The 25000-nt window shown below is 42.5% G+C and overlaps 2 protein-coding genes across 2 annotated transcripts in view; one reads left to right on the top strand and one right to left on the bottom strand.

Moving 5' to 3' along the window:
- Positions 1–3211: 3211 nt before the first annotated feature.
- On the bottom strand, positions 3212–7421 carry puraa (purine-rich element binding protein Aa). Its single transcript, XM_084474477.1, has one exon. It carries the CDS (start codon positions 7418–7420, stop codon positions 6566–6568), a length of 855 nt encoding a protein of 284 aa, XP_084330603.1. The 5' UTR covers position 7421; the 3' UTR covers positions 3212–6565.
- Positions 7422–10541: 3120 nt separating this feature from the next.
- The window catches only part of LOC311353903 (pro-neuregulin-2, membrane-bound isoform-like), a gene marked incomplete at both ends in the record, with an annotated part of 48105 nt that continues 33646 nt past the window's right edge, over positions 10542–25000 (top strand). Inside the window, 2 exons of the mRNA XM_084473701.1 lie at positions 10542–10616; positions 12855–13452. Coding sequence (XP_084329827.1) covers positions 10542–10616; positions 12855–13452 — 673 coding nt within the window. The remainder of the gene's footprint in view (positions 10617–12854; positions 13453–25000) is intronic.

Genomic DNA, 25000 nt, shown 5'->3' with positions numbered 1-25000 from the left:
GATTGTCATTTTTGAAAACGATGAACGATGTCATTCTTGAAAACATTTAGATAAATTCTTCTAAATGTTATTAACTTTAAGATAACAGCTTGCTTGACTTAAATTGATTAGTTATATATTCTTCTATTCACAATGTGTGCTATCTCATTGTGAGGTGTGGCCACTCATTTATTCAAATTTGGTGTGATATTTTAATTAAATGGAAAGACCCATTGTTTAGGCTACTACCCTATATGCTAACTACTCAAAGTCTGCGCATGGCTAGAGCCCCCTTGCCACTAGAGGGCTCAGACAGAGATTAAAGAACATCAACTGTCAAATAAATATAAATATATAAAAAATCCAATCCATAACAGAATACAGTCTACCTAGTGTAATATGGGCATTTTAAACGGCTCTGACTATACATATTGCTTATCTCTTCTCAGGATTTTTACATCGATTGTACATGTACTGCCTACCTTTGTTTTTACCCAAGAACCCCCAATTTCTTGGTCGATATTGTGATTTTGTAGTGTAAGATTTAGCTGTTTTTGTAGGCCTATTTGTTTATGTGTTAGACACAATTGTCCTTTTTTCTATGTGTGATAATGAACACTGTTGTAGCAGCATCGATTGGACTATCTTTGTTAGGCTACTTCTAGAATTTCTAAGTAAACAACGCCATCTAGCGGTCTCCGGTGTGAAACGGAATTAGAGTTAAAAATAAATCAAATGAAATAGGATAATTAAATAGACGAAATACTACACTGATAACAGTAAGGAAGTTAAAAAGGACGGCAATGGTTAAGAAACACACATTTTCATCCTACCCTCTGTCTAGATGGATGTAGGTATATTATTAGGCTACTCAATCATATGGAAAGGTTAGGTTCGTTAGGTAGATAAACTACGGTAGCTCACACAACCAACACACCGTAATGAACCACTTTCCTTAATGCGCTGGCGAACCTTTTCCATTTGTCACACAACCCTCGATGACATCGGGGCCAGGGTCAGTGTTGAGCTGCTAACTTTCAGGATATGTTGCAACATATGGGTCGTTTGTTGTTGCCAAATGACGTTACGTTGTGATGTCATTGCGTGGTGACGTTATTACTTAATGATGTAGTCCTGCGTCATTAAATATTATTTTAGCATTTCTTAAGTTTTTATTTAAACACAACACAATTGATAATCATTACTTGAGGTTAAGCCCTTGTCAGATATTTCAAATCGCTACTGTGCGGAGGTATTTCAACAACAACAAAAAAGTATCTTTACTGAATTTGTTTAAATAATTTGATCAAAAAACATGATCAAGCCATTGATTGCGCTATGTGTAGAAGTTGATGCCGCTAAACTGCCTCCAGCCGTTGGTGAGTTGAACATTCCACAGAAGATGGCGCTGCCCGTGACGTAGCTTGGAGTTCCCCTTTGCAGCCAGGTTACGTTTGTCTCACCTCAAACGTTTCTAAAGGTAATCCTAATTAATTAAACTGAATTGTAATCCTTTGTTGTATCGTTGTTCCGGGCAAGTTATGTCTCGGAGATTGGTAAATGTTCAACACGTGGTTTATTCAGAGACATATGGTCAACGAGCTTGCCCACTGGAGGTGGTTTATGAAGCAAGTGTTTCTGTCTGCCTAAATAGAGACAATATATAGTAATATGGGATCTCCAACCTAGCTGCATGTGCGCTATGTTTAATTATGTAACACTGCAGAATACAAAAATGTTTTAAAGTACCTAAATCGTTATGTTACAACATAAACCCTTTCCAGATCTTTCCATTGTTAAATGATAGGTATACTTGAGTTTCTTAAAACGTTTCCGAAAGTGTTTTAGTACATTTGAATGCAATTGCTGCCATGGTCTGTTGCTTACCCTTCTAGATTAAGCTACTTTCAGTGGGAATGGATTGACTCTCAAATGCAAACATTTTATAAATAATAACATTGTTTTTTTCTGAATGTAAATTTATGTCAAAATTTATGCCACAGACCGTGTTCCAAAATAAATGACATATAGTAAGTACTGTATGTAACTATCTAATTTCAGATTATTATGTCTCTTTACAATAGCTATAAAATGCAAAAGTAAATTAAAAAAAACATATAGGTATCAAACCATAAAATCTGTGGCTAGATAAAAAGGGAACAATTACTTGGCCAGTGAGGTGGTAGAATGTAGTTATTCAGTGACATAATTCTGATGTGTTTTCTATTCACACTATAGTGTTTTATATACTTTCGTTTTTCGTGTGCAATCTCAGGAGAGGAGTGGAAGGGACAGAGAGAAAGACAGCAGAGGAGAGAGAGACACTGAGGGAGGGAGAGAGAGGTGTAGACACTACAGAAGACACGGTGTCTGCAGGTCCTTACAAAGTCTTGACCTACCTATTAAGTCACAATTAAAGGGACATAGAGCCTGAGATATCTGTAAATCTGCATTGGCCTGTCTTACCCAAATTGAAAACCCAAAACCTGTCTTGCCCAATTATCTGTGGGTATGTGGATAACTACAATCTGGTTGTGTGGTTACTGGCACTTGTTTTTAATAAGCATTTATTCACAACACATTACAAATATTTATATTTAAGTATTTCAAATTGAAATCTCCTTATGTGAACAGGATCCCAGTACTATAACTCTGCAAGTCAATGGCGGTGCCTAGCGAATGCAAGCTAATCCAGCCAATTCCCTCTCTGGACACACAATATGGTATCAAACCACACACCACACACCACAGATGCCTGTTTACTGATTGCTCGCTGTATCCCTTTAATGCCCCCCCACCATCAATATTTTGTTGTGACGCAAGACAAGACACATATTAGCTTCTTTGTTTGCACACTTTATGTTTTTACCTGTCCTGCTGAAACATTCTTACAGAATTCTTGTCCATGCTGAGTAACTTCTGGAATTGGTTGCCACTCTCTGAGGGATCCAAAAGTACTTGTGATAGGGTTAAAATACAAATGTGTTGTAGTTTTAATATTATTTTACCTTTTTTCTTTTGCCAGTCAAAACTCTGTTTAATTGTTGCGGATGTAAAATGCTAACTAGCAAATAGCTTGAGTGATTAGAATTATACCCTGAAATATCCCAATCTCCATAAAGTTAAGTACCAGCTCAGATAAACAGATAAACCCAGAAATTAATATCCAGGGGAAATTTCTCTACCTGTGTCGTCTTCACAACCCAGCTCCTTCAAGAAAATAAATCACATACAAGTTTAATGCAAATTTCCCCACCAGATATGGGCAAATTAGTTTTATTTTTAAAATTTGCAAAATGTACATAAATTATATTTAATGCATTTTTAACCAAATGAGTAAAATCAAATATATTCTATTAAAAAGGCGACAAAATAATAAGAGAGAATGACATTCTTTGTAGCGATTATTTTTTTTAAACAAGTATTGGTCAGGCATTTCATTAAACCTGGAAAAGCAAAAAGTGCTACACATAGCGATGATCAGTACACCTTTCTCCTTCATAAGGAATGGACCAGAGCACCATCACTTTAGATCTAAAAAAAACAAAACAAGGACATTTCACTGTATATGGAGTTTCAATCTTCACCCAGACGAGGGAATAGGCTTTTGATCTCATTAATACAACCAAATAAACCAACACTTCCCCCCCTGGTTCCTGTACAGAGGTATCAGAGGTGGCTCAACGTGCCAATGAGGACGTGGCCCTGTTTCAAGTTGAAATACTAACAGCGTAGTGAGGCGGATGGTGCTGTCCCAAAACTTGTTGAACTCAACAGTTCTCTCCCAGACGGAGCGCTCTAAGTGCAAATAAAAGGCTAAACTCCAACAGATAAATAAACATGGAATTCAGCCACATGCGTCAAATAGTAATCATATATTTAATTGATATACATATATTGCCACCATTGGCACATACGATATTGCACACAGTGATGAAATGTTGCACAGAAGAAAAAAAAAAATTCATTTTCTTTTTTTAAAGTGGGCACAAACATTCCAAAAATTACAAATAACGTGGGATGATAACGCTGCAAAGGTAAAACAATTCATAATGAAAATGAATAAAATCCAAATTAACAATGAAAAGACATGCTTGCTATTCCCCAATTAGTTTAGCGACTAGCCTGTTAGTACCCAGGTCGGACAACAAAGTATTTCATCATGGAGGTCTCCCGGAGAGGGATCTGAACCCCTGGCCTGAATGCAACAGTCTGTCAAGCGGTCCCCGATACCCCTATGGAAATGCTCCTAGCTGCTCTTCCTCATCTCGCAGCTATGGTGACCCCACCTTCATGTTTAACTCTGGGCCGATACCTGGATGGCTCTGAGAACGGGAAACAAAGTGAGACGATACGAAGGAAGGAAGGAACTGAAGTGGGAAGAAAGGGACTCGATGGCTCTGGGGAAGGGAACAAGGTAGGAAGATAGGCGAAAGGAAGGAAGAAAGGAACTAAAACAGGAAGATAGGAACAAAGGTAGGAAGGAAGGAAGCAGAAAAAGCATAGAATTCTGCTCCTATAGCCTTTTTACTAAAGAGTTCACGTTGAACTCAGGTAGCACCACGAGAAGTGCAATAGTGCACTAGGGGACTGAGCCACCTACAAAATGAATAGAAGATGTACTTAAGGATATTAAAAGAATAAGCTATGAGAACAAGAAGCCCCCACTGCGATCCAGAGCACCGGGCCGGGGTGTAAGCATGTGTGTAAGGCACCAGGTTGTCTTCATGATGAAGAGGGCACTCCCAGTCAGGTCAAGAGTTTAAGGGGACTAAAAGAAAGCTGAGGCTCCCAACAAAACAAGGTGGTCAAGGACTTAAGTCTAGTCCGCTGGTTTCCAGTCAAATCGAAAAAACATGGGGGAGCAAGTGTTTAAAATGGATGCTGAGGTAACTCTTGATATTATCTGATTGTTGCCAGTCTAAACACCAAGCTATAGCTGGCGGCGCGTTTATAAAACCGCTAACACATCTATGAGATGCAACCGGATTACTTCCAGTTGTAGACAGTCCCAAGTATCTCCAATTAAGACCAAAACAAGGGACCACAATGTCCAGGGTAAATATTTGGGCTAACCCAATTTAGTAATACTATTGAGCAGAGCATGTCTCCCAAAACCTAGCTCCTTAAATTGCAGGGGGGATGGACCATCTGTTTCTGACAGCCAAAGGAGTCTTGATGACTGCTTTTGACATCCGATTCTCCCATTGGCCCATGTTCTGTTTTTCAATTGGCGTCCGTCCTCATAGTGTGAAGGTGATATTATGATGATACAGGTCTGATGTCAAGGTACAATCATGCTTTCAAACCTATTTCACAACACCTACACAATGCCTTTTGAATGGAAAATTCACTCAATATGCAAGATCAGTGGACTATACATAGATAAACCCTCGCCTTCGAGGGGGACTCTTGAGCCAGTAATTCGGGAGACCAACATCGATCTAGCTTTTGTGCAGTTAAACATGCAGCAATAGGACTCCTTGGCACTATGTTGATTGTGTGACTTTGCATGGTTAATATTTCTGTCCAATAATGCTATGCTTGTTTTTTGTCTGTACGTTCTGACGACACACCTAAGCCAATCCTCTACCAACGTGTTTTTTTATACGTGCTTGTCCTCTTTTAAGTGCTCTTCTTAAAATACGCTATCAGGCCATTTGCTACATGTTGCCACTGCACATCCTCTATCAAAATACATGTTGAGTACCTTTAAAAACAAACACATTGCATAACGACAACACACAACGGTAGCCTATAGTATAACCCATCCGCGTGGCAACAACTTCAATTGAAAACAAAAGATACACTATTCATGTCTCTTTGAATGCCTCTGGAAAATGTCTTCTTATCCATTGACCAGTACAACAAAAAAACAGATTTGGTGCAATGCATATTGCACAAGAGATAGAGCACAAATTTTCATTTGATGAAAAATGCCTATATATATATATATATATGTTTTTTTTATACTGCATGACACCTAAACCAGTTTCAAACCAGGTCTAGCCCTCATGTGAATCAGGTGTAAACACTTCTCTATGCACAGGTAAAGGTAATCTGGGTGGCAAGTTCATTATGACAACCTTTAACAAACTTAAGTTGACTTTCGGTTTGATCTGATTTGTGCTGAAGACAATAGCTCACATGAAAAGGACATTATTTTCTCTTACAACTCGGCAACAATTTCAATGAACAATGCAAACACTTTATAATAGCTTTGACTTGTACAAAAGTTCTCTGTTAATAGGGGAAAGAAAACACTTCAATATAGTTTGTCGTCAAGTAGGAAACAATGTTCAAATATAATGTTATTACTTTGTTTAGCAGCCTGTTACTGTATTAATGGTGGGTAAGTGGGATAACATCCAGCGATGGGTGATAACGTAAGTGTCAGAACGGTTGGTTTGTGTTGGTTTCTTATATCGTGGGCGTTGCTCCCTTGGAGTTAAACCATAACAGTTAAATCTTAACATTTCTTTCTTTATACAGTAGAGTTTAAGTATTTTCTCTTTTGTTATTCGGATTATTTTTTGCATGTTTTGCTGTTTATATATTTATATATGTATATATATATATATATATATCAATCCTCTTCTCCATCATCTGCATGCATCTCTTGTTGCTGCAGCTCGCATGCCCTTTTCTCCCGCTGTTTCTCCTGGATCTTCTTCATCTCCTCGGCATATTTACAAAAAGTATTCCCAAATTTGGACCACACTTTGTAGGGCACCGTAATTGAGTTACGGTACGTTGGCTTTACCTCGCTTACTCTCATGAACACCCCGTACTTATTGGATCCGACGTCGAAGAAAAAGCGTTTGTTGTCCACAGTAAGGGATGACCCTTCTGGCAACTCTGCAGGCTCGTCCTCCACACCGTAATCGTCAATAAGTTTAGCCAAAGCGTCACGAAACTCGATAAGTCCCTGGGCTGGCAAAGCAATAGTCTGGCCTTGTGTAGATCCCAAACCGGGGCCCCGATTAACGGTCTGTCGGATCCTCAGAAACCGTCCTCTCTGGTTCTCTTTCAGATCCATGTAGTATTTACGATTTTCCCGGACCAGGAATTCACTCTTGAGTGCTCGTCTGGGCTCATCTTGCACCATATCTGGGTTACTCGGACCCAACTGGGCATAGTGTTCGATGAAGTCCCCCAAGTAGTCGCGGAACTCGACCGCCACGGACATGGAGAGAGTGAGGCGGCTCTTGTTTCCTCCGGCCCCGACTTCTGCTATCTTTAAGAAGCGGCCTTTTGCGTTCTGCTTTACGTCCAAATAGAAGCGTTTGTTCTGTATGTCAACTCGCTTCGACGCCAGCTCTTGTGTCTCATGCTGCAGTCCGGACGCTGAGCCCGCCCCTCCGGTCGCTAGGTGCATGGAACCGATGCCCGGGCCCGCTGCCGCTCCTCCCTGCTCACTTCCACTGTCTCTGTCCGCCATGATGCTGCCTGCCTTCTCCCTCTGTCTGCTGCAACCCACCGCCAGCTGCGCCAAACTCTCGCGATATCTGAACACAGAAACCCAACTTGAATACATAGGACACATTCGTACTATGGAGAAGGGATTTAAAAACATTTAATGACCAAGAAACCTGCTCGATCTTCATTTAGGTTTGGTTGTAAAAAGGATAATGCTTAAAAACTACAAAATGTTTTTTTTTTTTTACATGTTTTTAATCAACCAAGCCAGAGGTAGATTATATATAACATTGAATAAATCAGTGATTCTCAGATGATGTTCAAACAACTACTGAAAGAAAATAACACATGGACTTGCATGCAACCGTGTTTTCTGTTCATTTGTCTAAGTGTAATTTAATTTAAATGTTGTTTACTTTTGTATTATTTTATTATTATTATTATATATTTTTTGTTTGTTGATTAAACAAAATCTAATCTAACGTTCAGTTTTCATGTTTAATGTTTTTAACTTAACATAAAAACCTATGGGGATATGTACAATATGACACGGTTGTGATTATACAACAGAGTATAATCAAATATTTTAAACGTTCACTCATTCGATAATTTATTTAATTAGACTACTCACACAATCCCTTTCTAGGACTCCTGAATGATACACTTTTTGTAAACTTTTTGTGATTATAAAGTCATAAAGTCCTATCTAAACACATTGCATCCTGCACGGTTCTTTTCCTCCCGTCACTTGTTTAAAGATCTCAGCCTTCAGGTTAATTAGCACGTTTTCTGTGCTGACCACAGAATCGGTTTGCCTCTAAATCTTGCAAGCAGCGTTTAGGCCCATAGAAGTGTCGCTTTGGATGCTGCTGTGTTTGTCAAACGGCCAAACGCCGACATGGCATGAAAAATAGGGAAGTTATCTTTAAAAACAGAAAACCGTCATTATTGTTTTAGGTAACAGTTTTAGCACTGTCGTTTAACCCTATTCAATTGTAAAAACAACTCTTTAATATTGTTGAACTTTTATACATCTTGTGAAAAAAAATCTAAAAGTTGGAAGAGTCGAAAATTGACCATTAGGCGCAGGCGCACTTTAGGGCCATTTTGGATCCTGTATGTTTTATTCCTATTTTAATTTTTTACATGTGATCATGAGTTTCCCAATGATCCATAACTTCAACATTCAATACAGATATATTTTTGAGAGGAAAATTTCTGTAATGAACATTGGAAATTCATTGTTAAAAATAAAAATAAAAAGAGTCTTGAGGCGTGGAAATCTTTACTTTAAACACAACTCTTGACTCTTCGGATAGCAGACAGCGGCCTACGGCAATCGTCCCCTCTGTATTAGAGACAAAAACATTTGATGTAAATATTATAGGCCTATATTATTATTGGTGCACACTTGAAGGAAAGTCGCCAAAAGTATGACTAGTCCTACGTGTTAAACTAGGTCCTATAGCCCATAGCCTATAATTGCCGGTTCCATTGTAACTTAACTTAATTTAACTAAAACAAAATTACGGATCAAGAAAGGAATTTTCTTATTTCAAAAGTAGGCCTATGTAGGCCTAACGTCTTCAGATTAATTCACCATAAACGACAGCTTCAGACGGACGTTTAGATAGAGCCGAAAATATAGGCGTATAGTTTCCTCGATAAATCACATTTTCTTAGGTCAAAATAAGAGGCGACGGATCGTAAATAACAGTTCAGGAATGACGTTAATGTCTGAGTTTTATTTCCCCTAAGTATAACAGGCCTATAGGGGAAGACTGATATCGGTTCCGTTACAGACGCCTGTTGAATGCTTAATTTCACGGTATTATTTTTATTTATTTAGGGATTAGGCTACGTTAGTTTAATTATGCCTAAAGACCATAAGTCGATTTTTTTTTTTTTAAATACTATTCTTGAATAATTGAATACCTGACTGTTGGTCGGTACTCTGCATCATGATGACAGTGTCAGTAATCACTTTACAACTCTGTCTTTATTTCTGGAATATAACAAAAACAACCAGTGGCTGTTGACGTCTATAATGCTCCTTTATTCTGTGATTCCTCTTCTCTGTTTCCAGACATTGTTTTATTCAGTTTATTTGGGCTATTGTTAGAGGCGCACTGACGAATCCTATATAGGTTAATACTATAAAACCAACGTGACGCAGCCAATTAGCCCACTATGAGGCTTACTGGGTGGATTGGCTCTCGTCTGTCTGTGCAACAAGCAGAAACACTTGTCCTATGTGTTTTGACTTTAGACTGAACTAGGCCTATTGCCAATGTACAAAAAGGGTTTGTTTATTTTTTAAATATAATTTACAGGTTACGGGGATAACTTGTGTGTTTTTGTGTTAGGCCTTTTTGTTCCATCACAAGGTTGTAATAAACGAGAATACACTGCGGGATCCCAATGTCTTCAAACAAAGCAAAGCAAATAAAAAATGTATAACGCATATATATTCATGTGATAATTGTGAATAATATGTTATGAACTGATCAATGCTTGACCAAGCCAAACTTAGCCTACTTGCAATGTTTTATTTATATAATTATTATGCATATAATTGTACATGGGCTAGACAAACGACGTTGGTTTACAGTGAAATCCAAATAGTCGATGAACTGCCACTAAATATAACATGAACAATTTGAAACAATCCGTTTCTCCAGTGTTGCCAGATTGGGCCAGATTTTCAATCTGGCAACACTTCCTATCTCTCCGAAGAGCGCACCTTAAGAGCGCCGGCGAGATTTGGGTCTAAAGTTTGGCCCAGCAGCGAGGAGGCGACGTGATGAAGTCTAGCTTCAGGCCTATACACTGCTCCCACACTGTAGCTCCAACGTGACAGTCGCTGCTCTGCAACACCATTAAGCGTCCATTAACTCGGTCCATTGGCTAAATAACCTCGAAATTGCATCGGGGATGCGTGGAAACACGAAGCATATAGAGAATAGCACCATCTCTCTCCTGTAAAGCAAGAATGCATAACAGTACCTTCCCTGCTTTTTTTGTTTTCTGCACACAGAAAGCCCGGCGTCACCCGGCCACGAGGTGGGAAATGCACGAAGAAAAGGGTGAATATTGTCGCAGGTCGACTGTCAAAGACAGTGTCGCGGTGATTGTTGAACAAAATGGATCGAAAGAAGAACGGTTTCGTGGCATCGAGAGAGGGTATCCTAGTGTGTGTCAGATCCAAGCGTCCGGAGGTACACTGGTCGCACCTCTCCCCGTCACCGACCAATGGGAGACGCGCTGGTAGCAGTGAGCGCTTAGCCGAGAAGGAGATAGGTACCGCCCACTGTACGTCCTCATCACTGATTGGTTGGTAGCGGAGTGAGTCACCGCCCACTGTACGTTCGGACCCTTTGCTCTCTAGCCACTCTTATTACACCACCGAGAAGGACACACAAGTTCAACGGCGCACGTTTCACTTCTGATGTCAACACGCAGCGTCAACCTAGTCCGCAGACGAGCGCCCCCCAGTGTCGCGGTTAGGAACTGTCAGACGTTTATCACGATACAACAGGCAAGCAACACTGACCCATTGTGAGGTGGATAATAGTTCAACCGAGGGTTTTTCTTCTTTCGATTCCCCTGGGGGGCGTTGGGTGGGGTTAAGCGGACGTTTTCCCAAGCGTCTTTAGTCATGTATGCTGAGATTAGGGCTTCCAAGATATGTTGGTGAAGGCGAAATTCAAAGTATTCTTCAATAATTATTTAAAATATGCACATGCCTATAAATAAACTCAATGCGGTCGAAATCCTGATTGTTCATATTTCAGATATTATTTCAGATAGTTTATTCTCGCGATAGCCTAATAGAGAATATTTCCCATGAATCTAAAACTCCTCTTTTGCCATAGAAAAACTACAACGTTGTCAATCGAACATTTACTGTGTTTTCAGTGTTTGAGGCATGAATGCGGCAATAACCTCATGTTCAACATCTGAACTCGACAAAAAAAATATTGGCTATCTGGCCAACAGGTGTCGCCATTTGTGGCATGCCTTCAGCGAACATTGAGCTCGCGTTCAATTACCTGTAGATTGTTTTTCCAATGATGTAATAGAGTATAAGCTTTCCAGATTAAACCGACTAGTCCTACTGTTAAACAGCAATACAATATATTTATATCTCAAAATATGTCTGCTGAAATCGCACGTGTTTTAGCCTTTACGTCCTGCAATCATAACAGGCATTCAACACTATATTCATTGACAAAGTCTCCTCCATCTTCTGCTGTGAGAACACATAACACGGTTGAAGTTGAGTGTAGGAGGCACTATTAGTTGTTTTATTTGAATGTAATTTCCCCTCAAATGTACGATGAACGCACGGTGTGTGACTTCGTTGAACAGGACGCAAAAGTCATCGGGAGTCTCTTGAAGAATCCCCAGCCGATGTGCTTTCGCAGCAGCGTTAGTCATCCCAGCCCCGTGTCTCTCTAACGGCCTACCGTGTTGCTGCTGCACTCCTGCCCCTCGCCACCGTCCCTCCCTCTCTTCCCTTCCTCCATCTCCCCCTTCCCTCCCTCTCCACCTTCCCTCCCTCTCAACCTTCCACCACCACTACCACCATCACCACCACCACTACCACCACCACCACCACATGCTTGCTTTGACGTAGGTCTGCCGGGTTACGGAGTCATGGTACGGACATGTGGTCAAGCTGTGGCCTGTAGTAGGACACGCCAGCCCTCCACTCTCTCCTGCGTTCTGTGACGGAGCTCCTGGCGATCGGCGTGTTTCTCTCGGTGTGGTAGAGTGGAGGAGGCGGAGAGAGAGAGAGAGAGAGAGAGAGAGAGAGAGAGAGAGAGAGAGAGAGAGAGAGAGAGAGAGAGAGAGAGAGAGAACAGGGGGAGAGAGAGAGGCGGTGTATTGACATTACCCGCCGAACAATATATGGTTTCATTTTTGGAGTGAAGCGTTTTGTTTTGCGACCACCGGACTACGGAACTTCTGGCTCACTGCAGCATTTTTTCGTATCGTCTCTCCGCTCCTGCAGATGATCGAGGAAAGCATCACAGCTGAGCAGGACTCAAACCACACTGCGATTTTTTTTTTTTTTGGACAAAGATAGTGGCGTCGTCTCGCAGTTCCTATTCAGCTATGGCATCGTAGAGGGGGAATGGGAAATGGGGGGGAATACACGAAGACCACGGTTTGCTAAGATGCCTTATTAGGAACACACACACACACACACACACACACACACACACACACACACACACACACACACACACATACACACACACACACACACACACACACACACACACACACACACACACACACCGGATTGTTTAAACCCCCGGTGTCGCCGCGGCGGTCTCCCGTTTCGAGCAGCCCGTTCACCCATTGCTCAAAAACTATTCGATTAAAGCCGCGGATCCCGATGGCATGGACACTTATGCAAGGTCCGCCGCGCCGCTGCCGTGCCACAGGAGCCCATTCGCCGCGTCTTCCCTCCACCGAGCTCCATCGCCACCATCGCCCCGCAGCCAGACGAGCCCTGCCGCAACGCGCCGACCAGCGACCACCGAGCCAAAGCAGGCGGCGGCATGAGGCTTGATCCAGTGCATTTATCCATGCTGGTCATCGGGGTCTCCTTCGCCTGCTACTCCCCGAGTTTGAATTCCCTGCAGGACCAGGCTTACAAATCCGCCGTGGTGATCGAGGGTAAGGTGCAGTCTGCGGTGCCCGCGAACGTCTCCTCCTCCTCCTCCTCCTCCGGCTCCCTGGCGGAGGAGCCGCACAGCGTGCACAGTGTCAGGGTGCTGGACGTGTGGCCGGTCAACAGCGGGGGTCTGGAGCGCGAGCAGCTCGTCACTTATGTGGGAGAATTCGGCTCGGAGTCGCAGCAGCCGTCGTCGTCGTCTCCGTCGTCGTCGTGTGATGCCAAAGTGATCGCGAACCACAAGTACATCTTTTTCATGGACCCCACGGACGAGCCCTTGGTTTTCAAGGCATCGTTCGCGCCCCTGGACACGAGTGGGAAAAATCTAAAAAAAGATGTGGGGAAGATCTTGTGTGTAGACTGCGGTAAGTTCACATCTTTTTTTTTGGGGGGGGGGGGGGGGGGGGGAGGAAAGGGGGGGGATCGCCATGCTAAAGTCAAACCCGGAAGAATGAATGGTGTGTGATGGCCGTGTGCGGAGCAGGGCTGTTGCTTCAGTGGAAGTTTATGAATTGGATCGATCACGCCGTGGTTGGGAGTCAGTGAGTAACAGATGGACCCATAGGTGCGTCTATGCAGCAATATTCGACAACTCTTGCAGGTTCCTATAGGCCACATGATCAATCAAACCCCCCCTCTCTCTCTCTCTCTCTCTCTCTCTCTCTCTCTCTCTCTCTCTCTCTCTCTCTCTCTCTCTCTCTCTCTCTCTCTCTCTCTCTCTCTCTCTCTCTCTCTCTCTCTCTGCTTCCTCTCCTCTCTCTCCTCTTCTAACTGCAACAGGCATGCGCCTCGCACTGTTGCGTGCAAGGAAATGCAGTTCCGATACGGAAGAGCTTATAGCAGAATCCTCATTCAGACTCCCAGTTGTATGACGTTTGAGAAAGTGCTCGAACATATTAGACGACTGCATCTGCGAGAGAGCAGGGTTGGCCACATCTTAGCGTCCTGGACAGCTTCAGCACCACGGACAGCGGACTGTGTCGCGGGAATCTGACGAAGGCCCCTTCGCGCATTGGGGGATGAGAAGGATGCTGCAGCTCTGACTGCCAGTCTGATTGTAGGCTACAGCAACCCACCTCACCTAATCCAGCAGACCTAATCTACCCACGATATGTACTGTATGTACTAAGATGCTTAACAATACCTTTCTAAGCAACCTCACCTAAGTCACCCATGGCTATTGAACCAAACCTGTATGCCACCTAAGCTATAGGCTACTAATAACTTTAGCCTCCATGTTTAAGTTCTTGTAGGTTAACATTCACATGGGCCTACAGTTCATTCTTATTAATCTGTCCCTCTGATGCTGTCGGTTATTGTAAACACGCTGTAAATGAACAGACATCCCCAGTCCCTGTGCATTGCAGGGATACACCATATGATTGACAATCAATATGTCTACTTTGGTTTGACACCAACACAAACCGTTGGTTTATTATAGTTTGTTGTAATAGCATTGATAGCATTGAGTCTGTATGCAAAATAAACAGATGCAGCCTTCGGAATATAGGCTGTTGTTTAGGGTGCTTAGTTCAGGCCTAATTGATGATGACTAATTGTCAGAATCATTTCTTGACCTATAAACTGTCTTTAGTGGCTTATACCAAAAAAGCACAATCATATTGACACACACTGGACATTTTTCAGAATGAGCATTTCCACAGGCCTCAAAGCTGTAGTCCAACAGCCTGTTAATGATACGGGGGCAGTTGGCAGCCTAAATGCTAGATATAAAACGACAGGAATTGGGCTAAACGTTTACAGTCTATGAGCCGTTTGACCTATTTATGGGGCAAGAAGTCCTACACTTTGTGTAGATGCTGTATAGATGCATTTATTCTCCACAAGATTGTGGCTGTGCAGACAGCTAGCAGACTAGTGCTAGCCCAGGGTGTGCTGTTCCTGGTGTTTGTCTATAACATCAACGGCAACACTTAGGGCTGTTTCATACATGCATACACACACACATTAACACACATGCACGCACACGCACACACTCACACGTGTGCACACATACAAAAACGGACACACACCCTTATCTGTTATAGAGACTGTTGAGTGATCCGTTTTTACATTGGAGTAAACGTGTATTATTTTGATTCCGCTCTGCTGAATGGATAGCCTACATCAGTGGTTCCCAACCTTTGATTTGAGGTGTACTACTTAATGGTCACCAAAACCTTTCGCGGATCACCTCATATGCAAAATGTAAAAAATAGATAAATACACATTGCAGTGCCTGAGCAATGAGTGGCCACGCAAATATTACTGCAAGAAGGCCATGGCCAGTGGGAGAAAGTGGAGCAAAAAGTCAGCTATACAGCTTATGCTCCTGGGATTATTTAAGTACACAAAACATCAATGAAAAACATTTCAATGGAAAACATTTGATGGAATGCCCAAGGTTACCCTATTTTTTAATACAAGTCCCAAATATATATATTTATTTTTTTCAATGGCAATTTTGTCTAATTCAATAATACAATCCTTAGTACCACCTGCAGTACCCTCACGTACCACTGTTGACTAACAGGTTGAAAAACACTGGCCTATGATAGTGTACAAGTGAGGACACAAACTGATATGGTACAATTATTTTTAAATTCATGATAGTGTTTTACATTAATATCTGCTTAGCCCTTGCTTTCATTCATGTCAGATAATAAGCATGTGGAGTCTTATCAATTAATAACTTGGTTCTCACATCACTTGGTTCTGAGTGAAATAGACACACTGTTAGCATTAGTCTTTGGCTAGCCTGTACTTCATTTTAATGTGACTGGATGGACGTTTTGCACAGGCAGATTTGATTTGAATAAGTGGCACATTGTCCAAAAGTAGTTTAATATGTCTGGGGACTTCCACAGTGAAACTATAAGTAATATTGAACACTGAAACGCTGCTAAAATTTAACCAATTTTGCAGCTAATGCTTGACTTGAACAAAATCCCATTGTCCTCTTCAAATAAAAGTTGGTAGGGACAGTAGAAGGAATTTCCCCTCCAGGGGAATCATAAAGTTGGTAGCTATCTAGAATGGAGTGGTTTGGTATGACTCTCGTTTAATATTTATGTGTTGTACACCTTAAAAAAGGTGGCTTAAAAGTTCCCACTAAGTGCTAGCATTGCTAGGCTAGCCTTCTTCTGAACAACTAGCCACATTTGTTTAGTTTACCTCAAAGCATTTTTTTTGTTGCCTTTGCTGTATGGTTCAATAGCCACCACACTACTACAGCCGTGCATTTTTGTGAGATAAGCATCTTGAGTCCCACTCTAGTACATCATATGTCATTATAATCTATTAGAACACTTCCATTGTTTTTTTCAAATGAAAAGTGACCACACTACCAGCTATTGTTGTCATATTGTCTTTGGTTCTCACACAGGGACACATGAATGCAACCTGCATGGAGCAGCACATTTCAATCCAATCAATTATAACTCTCCCATTGTTTTCTAAAACAAATTATAATAATGGCACATTTATGGATAATTAATTATTTATATAATAGACATTCCTCTGTTTGCATGTTGTTTTGGTCAGCCATTGTTCACATGTCCCTACTCCACAGCCGTGGAGACACAGTATATCTTGTAGTGTGAAGCAGTAAGATGAATGGATATCCATTGTTTATGGGTGGCCTATTTCCACGGTGCAGCCTTGCCCTCTGCATCTATGCCTCTCCTTGGCTTGTTGGGAGACTTTTGATGTGGTGAGGTGGTCGTGAAAGAAGTGACCGCCTGGATACGCCATCTCGACCATTTGTCAAAACTAAAAACAAGGTTTTCATGAACCACCCTCTCCCCCTCAGGCCTGGGAATGTTGGAGATCAGAAAAACAATGAACTCTACACAGTAACATTTCTTGGACCAAACATTTCTTAAACCAAAATATGTTTTGGGCCAGACAACTGCCAAACAAACTTATTTAGCAAGAAATCTTTTACTAACCCTATACAACTAAACCCATTGCATAATTGTTTTCATTCTTCTGATCGTTCTATGAGAGTCACATAAATAGTAAACCAAAATTGACACACCAAGTCAGACCGAAGTGTCACAATTTAAGCGGATGATTTAAGTTTGTCTGCCTAATAGGCTTGGTTATTTAGTGTACAAGCAGTATCCTGTCCCAAAGGGCTCAGCCTAGATTGTGTGTGTGTGTGTGTGTGTGTGTGTGTGTGTGTGTGTAATGAAGGCAATGCAGCGGTGGTGCCCCTCTAGCTTTTTGTCTAATTACTGACCCCCATGGAGGAGACCTAAATATGTGTTTGTGTGTGCGGGTGTGTGTGTGTGTGTGTGTGTGTGTGTGTGTGTGTGTGTGTGTGTGTGTGTGTGCGCGCGCGCACACGCACGTGCATGCATGTGTTTCTGTATGCATGTTTGGTTAATTGTGTGAGTTTCAATGTGGGTAAGTGCCTGCATTTAACCCTTTCTGTGTGTGTGTGTGTGTGTGTGTGTGTGTGTGTGTGTGTGTGTGTGTGTGTGCGTGCGTGTGTGCATGCATGTGTTACAGAGTGTGTGCATGCGTGTTCACACAGGCATCAATTTGCACAAGGTCCACACACAAATAGGTCAGATCAGAGCCCACAAAGGAATCCTCACCCTCCGACCCCTTGGCCACGGTCACAGAAGCAACACACACACACACACACACACACACACACACACACACACACACACACACACACACACACACACACACACACACACACACACACACACAGCCTCTCAGTGTACGTGTCTGATCGCAGCACTTAAAGCGGGACTTAAGCCCTGACATAAAGCATGACTTAATGCACAGTATTTAACATTAAGCCCTGACATAAAGCAAGACTTTATGCACCATATTTAACATGACGGGGAACGCTGTCTGTCACATAACGCTGTCTGTAATCCATCGGAGGGGGGTTACTGAGGACTGGTCACAGCTGCTGCAGTAAGGTGGCAGACACAATGATAGACAGGCAGAGAGACAGACGGACCGACCAACGGACGGACAGACGGATACACTGACTGACAGGCCTACTGACAGCCAGGCCGTCGTCGTATTCACTTAAATGACGAATGACAAGTGTGTGTGGAATTGTAAACACTTTTTTTGCATAATCTGAATATAGAATGGCAATGGTTTGAACAATACAGCAAGGTGACAATACAACAGAGTAACACAAACATGCAAAACTGTTAATGTATTTGTAAATAAATATATATGACTAGTATTGATAATACATTTTATATATATATAATTTTAACCCGATAGGTTAAAATTGGGACACATTGTACGAGTCACCAAGAGATTTGCTTGATTTTTGTTTGTAACGTTCTTAGATTCAAAAGAAATGACCTGCATCTGTTTCTGATGATCATTTATAAATCTCTCCAAAGGGAGGAGTCTTGTTTTGATTAGTCTCTAATCATAGAACCCATACTCTGATTACACCAGTAAAGGATGCAGAACTCAATACATGGAAACAAACCAATAGTGTATACATTTTTTTTTTAAACTAGATGACATAAACTGATTTAGATGTTTGTAAATTATAGATAGACTCATAAATAGCAGACTATGAGACTTACATATTTTACCAACGAATATCTTCAAATCAAAGATAACAAACAGACTTTAAAAATATATTTCAGCTATATACAGTATGTTAGGGTTAGGGTTATGTTAGGGATGTTTTTGAATTATAGCTAAAGTAACATATGCGTTTGAATCATATGTCACATTGGCGGGGCTGTCTTTTGAAGGAATAAATATGATGTAAAATCATAGATATACCAGCAAAGATGTTATGGGATCCTAGATAACACCTCCCCACTGAAGCAGGTATCCGACAACTGGAAGCCCAGGACTCAGTGAAACCCTTCAACTGGGAGCATCTCTGTAGGTTATATATTGATTAGGTAATGCATTGAGTTATGTATTGATGAAGGTCATGCTTGTAGAAAGAGACAGGCATTATGCATCGTGTCCCTATCTAATATAATTATACATGATGTACACACTGTGTGGCATAGGATCCCCCTCTCTGAATGACAGCGATGCATGTACAGACGTTCTTACAACAGCGACGGCAGAGCCATTTCGGGTAATTGTCATTTTCCTGTCCAATTATGGCCTGGCTCATCGCTACTATGAGCGAGCCGTTTCAACATTTACCGACCAATACTAGGTATTTTGTCTCCTGGTTCCCTGTTTTCGGAGTCCTATGATATGCTCTTACTCACAGAGCAGTCTGAATAGCCGTTGAAGCTAATTTTGTGACTCGCTTTTTACTCGTTCCACGTTGCATGTTGCACAACTCAACTTTTCAAGCCTTGTGCAATAAGCTGTGAGTGATTGTAGGTGTCGGTGATGCTGTAGGATTTCAGCTCTAAGGTGGAGTCATTTAGCAAAAGCACACACGATGCCCCTGCTGGCCTCTTGTATGTGATGACTTTATCACAGAGGAGAAAGAGTTCTGTCTGGCTTTCAGGACCATGCATTTCATCACAGCGGGATCTGCACCTTTTCTCATTTAGTCATTTAGCAGTTGCTTTCATCCAAAGGAGTTTACTTTGAATTCAGATGCATGCCATTCAGGAGCAGCTGTTTTAACTAGGTTCGGCATTTTGTTTGGCATAGCCTACAGGTATAGGCGGCAGACATTGGGGGTTGAACCCAGATCCTTTCTTTCTGTAACCACTACCCTGCCCCCTACAACCTAGTCGTAGTTCTGTTATGAATCACTGCCATGACTTCTTCACCACAGAACAAAGAGACCATGTAATCCTGTGCGGAACATAAGTACTTTTAATTGTTCAGCAGTGAATGAGCCGTGATATTGTCCCGCCAATCCTGCACGCCCTTTAGTTCAGCGCATCACACAAATGCATGCAATGCTTTTCCCTGGTTCCCCCTTGCCACGCGGAGATACAGAGCCACGTCTTGGCTGATAAGATTAGCGGGGTAACAGGGGGTCACCCCGGATTAGGATTACCAGGACAAGCCTCTGGAATGCAGACGCAACTGCCAGGGCTCGCAAATTCAGCTGAAATGACTCTAATGTTCCGGCTGCCAGTCTGTGCAAACCGAACATGGACGTTAGCATGATGGCATGCTGCTCTTCAGACAGACACAGAGGGATACACAGAGGGAGAGAGATTTGGACTGTGCTAAAGTTAGCCATCGCCTGTTAACCTTGAGAATGGTTTGAAGTAAAAATGCTGTGGCATGACATTTCTGTCATGGTCAATTGTTGTGTAGTCAATTCGCTTTTTATTTTGCTCAATTTATAATTTGGTTTTGTGCTTTATTTGTCCAAAATGGGGGAACTTACACTATATACAAAGCCCTACAAGTGTGCAGAGAGAAACGGAGAGAGGGTTAATTGAATGTGCAGAGAAAGCATGTTTTTTGTTTAATTGCCATTGTACCCTGCACAATAAGAGGCAATTGTCCAAACCACAAACCAGATGAATGAAGTTACTGTCAGCCCGTCACAGCCGGGGTAAAAAAAGAATAGCCATACGAGTCTACTTTCTGTACAATGGATGTACACAACACACACACTATATACCAGACAGGCCCCTGCTCTCGTTGACAGACTGAGGGGAGCTCCTGTATGTCTGGGATTACAACGGGGTGCGGGGGGGGGGGGGGGGGGGGGGGTGTTATTAAAGGAAACTGTGATGGGGGATCAGGGTGGATGGTGGTAGGTGGTGGTGATGGTGGTGTATATTACATGACACAAGCACACACGATGTAATACACATAACAGTATTTTAAAATGATGCTTTAAACGGATGCGTCTAGAAAAGCTACCTAAGTGGCTTTTCTTGGGCTCCTCCAGACAAAGGACGCAGGGTGGTGATGTTGAAAGACCGGTTTATGGCAAAGGTTTGCTATTGACACTGGTGTCGTTGCCACCTGGGAGAACTCCTCGAGTGTGTGGGGAGACGGCTGCTTTAACCTGTGTACACTGATTGCTCAATGTGCAACAGGTGTGCAGGCTCACCCAGCCCCAGAGTCCAATCAGTCTCGGCCAGGTGAGGCTACGGCTGGGTTAAACCAGCCATCATGAACACACACTCCAAGAACACGTTTGCCCTTTTGATGCGGGATCCTGTACTCAGGATACGGCAGATTGTGTATTCTTTGCAGACTGATATTTTTGTTTGTTTTATTTTTAGCATCATATTTTTATGATATTATATATTGATATTATATATATTATATAATCATATATATATGATTCATTTCTCCTCTGCCCTGCACTTATATTGCTCTAACACCTTTACATTCCTTATGGGGATCATTACTTCTCCTAGTGTATTGGAATAAAGAGGACTTTCTCCACAGAGTAACAACTTTTGATTGAGCTTCTGGATTCCTTTCAGAACCTCTTTCGAAGTTTCCTCTAGAATTCCCATTTAGAATTCCTGCTGATGATCCCTAAAGAATGTATTCTCAAATTATTTTCAGAATTCCGTTTAGAGTTCCTTCTGGGAGTTTCGTACCAGAATCATTCTTGAAAAACCTTCTAGAATTCCCTCCAGAATTCCTTCTTCAATTCCACCCAGCATAGTTTATAGAGTCCCCCCAGAACTCCTGCCCTTTCTCCTAGTGTGAGGATGATGCGTGCTCCTCAGCCACCAAGAGGCAGTATAAGATCAGGTTGAGCAGGAGCAGCGAGGAGAGACCCCGGCAGGTCCGGGAGAATGGGCCCAGCTGGAATGTCAGAGCCGTTCCTCCCCTCAGGCCCGGGGTGAGCATGTTCCTCTGAACTCCAATGCTTGACTTAAGGAATATTGACAGCATTGTTGGCTTATAAATAGATTGGGGTCTTGGTCGGGATAACTTTTGGGTTCTTTTTTTTTATATTGGCTGTTTTTGTGTTCTTCAACTAGATTGGTTTGCAACGTTTGGGTGGATTGTGGCATGTCGATAGTTCAGGTCAATTCATGCACACCATTGAACGACACCTACATTTACACAGGATTAATACGATACAACCAACTAAGCCCTAGATCGATCCTACTCTTTATCTATTGATAAATCTGTGTAAACTGAGTAAATCTGTGTGTTTGAGGGTTGGTTTTGACTCACATCAGTATAGGATTAACATTATCCACATGCTATAGAGAATAATGTCACAGCTTCAAATGGCCAGGCTCTCCCCCCTCTCGCGGAAAGACGGTATGATTCTGATGATGAGTTGATACTGTGTAAGAGAAAACACACCCCAGGGCTTGGTATTTGCGTGCATCTCTTAGTGGGATTAGAAACCATTCTTGGCTCACCGCGCCACTTCCTCGTTTTGTTCCCTGGCAAACGCTACCTTTTGTGTTTCTGTTAGCGAGCCCTTGACTAACTGCTCCTGTACTGCTGCTGTACAGAGCACACTCCTATCCTTTTTAATCATTTAGTAATTTGCTGCTATCTTTGGCCTATGCGCTCTCTGCAATGCTACTCACTGCAATATCTTATTAAATATTTAGCTGTGTTGCGTATATATTTGAGATATATATTTTTCCTCTTCTACTTTGAGTGCGGAATATATGGCAGAAGATTATATTTACCCTTTACTGCTCCAAAGCGAACGCAATGAAAGGCAGTGATTTTATGACCTGGCACAAACATGTATAGACAACCATGTGGCCTTTGGCAAATGTCAATGTGTAATTGCATGTGGTCTATGACGTATTTTTGATTATATAAATTCATGGTTTGTCGTTCGTGTTAAGACATCTTTATACATTTAGGAAGTGATTGTGTGGGTTTGTGACTTGTATGTTCTTGTGCATCAGGAATCATCAAAAGCCTTAGTCAGATCTCCAGAAGGATCTTGTCTGTGAATATATTGAGAAAATCATCACCTCCTTTATTTCAAACCCTCATCGTCATTGAATCATCCATCCATTGGCTACTGCTGCTTATCCCTAGTCAGAGGCAGACATAATAAGCATAAGCATGCAGGGAGATCCCCAATGATGAAGCAGTCCATGGCAGGGTTAACAGTACATAGCAGGGTTAGGATTAGCAGTATGGTAGAACAAGATGGTATAGGAGGATAGTGTAGGAGTTATTATGTTTGACTCAACCTAAAGGTAATGGGACGATCCCCCATGCTGGCAGCCTGCATATAGGTATCCTTGAGCAAGATTAGCCCCAGCCCCTGACCTGCTCATTCATCACCTCGGTCTAACATTCACCCGTAAATCGCTTTGCAAAACACGTCTGCTAAATGACTTAATGGTAAATAGCAGAACATTAACTGGCATTAGTTGTCTCCCTGCTTTTACAATGACACACTGGGCTTTGTATTATGACATCTCTCCTGAACAGGAAATTACATCTTGATAACATCAGATATTGACAATAACAAGTGAGTTTACCAAGGATGACTGGGGCACCACTAAGACTGCAGGCTGCAGAGTCACTCCTCCACATCATGCAACCATTTTGGTTGTGTGTGTGGACTGAGGAATAAATCAGAGTGTTACGTTACACAATCGTTTTGATGGCAGAACAGACATTGGCTCGATGCATAGACACAAACTGGGCCGCAACAATGAAAGGTGATTGGAAACAGATTGATACTGGTATGTTAAGTGTATTGGATTGTCAAACCACATTAACATCGACATGTTCAGAGTTTCCCCCCCCCCCCCCTGCCCCATTTGAAAACGTTCTTCAGGGAAGCTTGTGCTAACTCTGCCCGGCTTTGTAACACTCCACCTCAGGTTCCACAGATTTCATCAAGAATGTGGGCAATCTAGCAATTCCCAGGCGGTATGTGCCTGCACAAAGTGCATGGGTGTGTTTATATCTTGGGTAATTGTCTGTATCCTCAGTTAAGTGCAAACGTTTCTTCTTCTTTTTTCTCTCCCCTGCTATAACTTATGGGACGGCAAGCGTGTGCATGTCCTCTGTGCGTCAGTGGTGGGTGTCAATTTGGGCTGATCCTGCCCGTTCGATCAGGATTCGGGAACCGCACGGCCGGGGGAATTTGAAGACATGTGGCGCATGTGTGTTGCGTTTTTTTTTGTGTGTGTGTGTTCCGGGAGGTTGTGGCGTAGTGGTGGGCTGTCATGAGTTAATGAGTATGCCCTGGGAAGGCAGACATGCCAGAGTACAGGACAGGGGCCCGACTCTGACACAAGCCAGGGGAACAAAGGGACCAGGGGAAGGGCAACTGTGTTTGTGTGCAACCGGGGCCGAGTGTTGAAAAGAGGGGCTGGCGGCGCACCCGCTGGCCGCCTCCCCGTGTGTTTAAGAGACGTGTCCGGCCTTGTTCCCCCTCCACACACGCACACACCCACTCAGAGACACACACACACACACACTCAGAGACACACACACACACACACACACACACACACACTCACACTCATAGACACACACTCTCATAGACACACACACTCTCATAGACACACACACACACACACACTCATAGACACACACACACACTCATAGACACACACTCTCATAGACACACACACACACACACACACACACACACACACACACACACACACATGGACACACACTCATAGACACACATTCTCAGAGACACACACACTCACACACACACTCATAGACGTACTATCAGAGACACACACACACACACACACAGACACACACACTCATAGACACACACTAATACACACACACACACACTCATATACACACTCTCATAGATACACACACACACACACACACACACACACACACATACACACACACACACACACATAGACACACACACACACACACACACACACACACACACACACACACACACACACACACACACACACACTCATAGACACACTCTCAGAGACACACACACACTCTCATAAACACACTCATAGACACAGACACACACACACACATAGACACACACATTCATAGACACACACTCAT

The sequence above is a fragment of the Micromesistius poutassou genome (assembly GCF_964030765.1).
Source record: "Micromesistius poutassou genome assembly, chromosome: 10".
NCBI classification, from domain to species: Eukaryota; Metazoa; Chordata; class Actinopteri; order Gadiformes; family Gadidae; genus Micromesistius; species Micromesistius poutassou.
The sequence above is the reverse complement of the archived record's forward strand: the minus strand, read 5'-3'. Positions and strand labels throughout refer to the sequence as shown.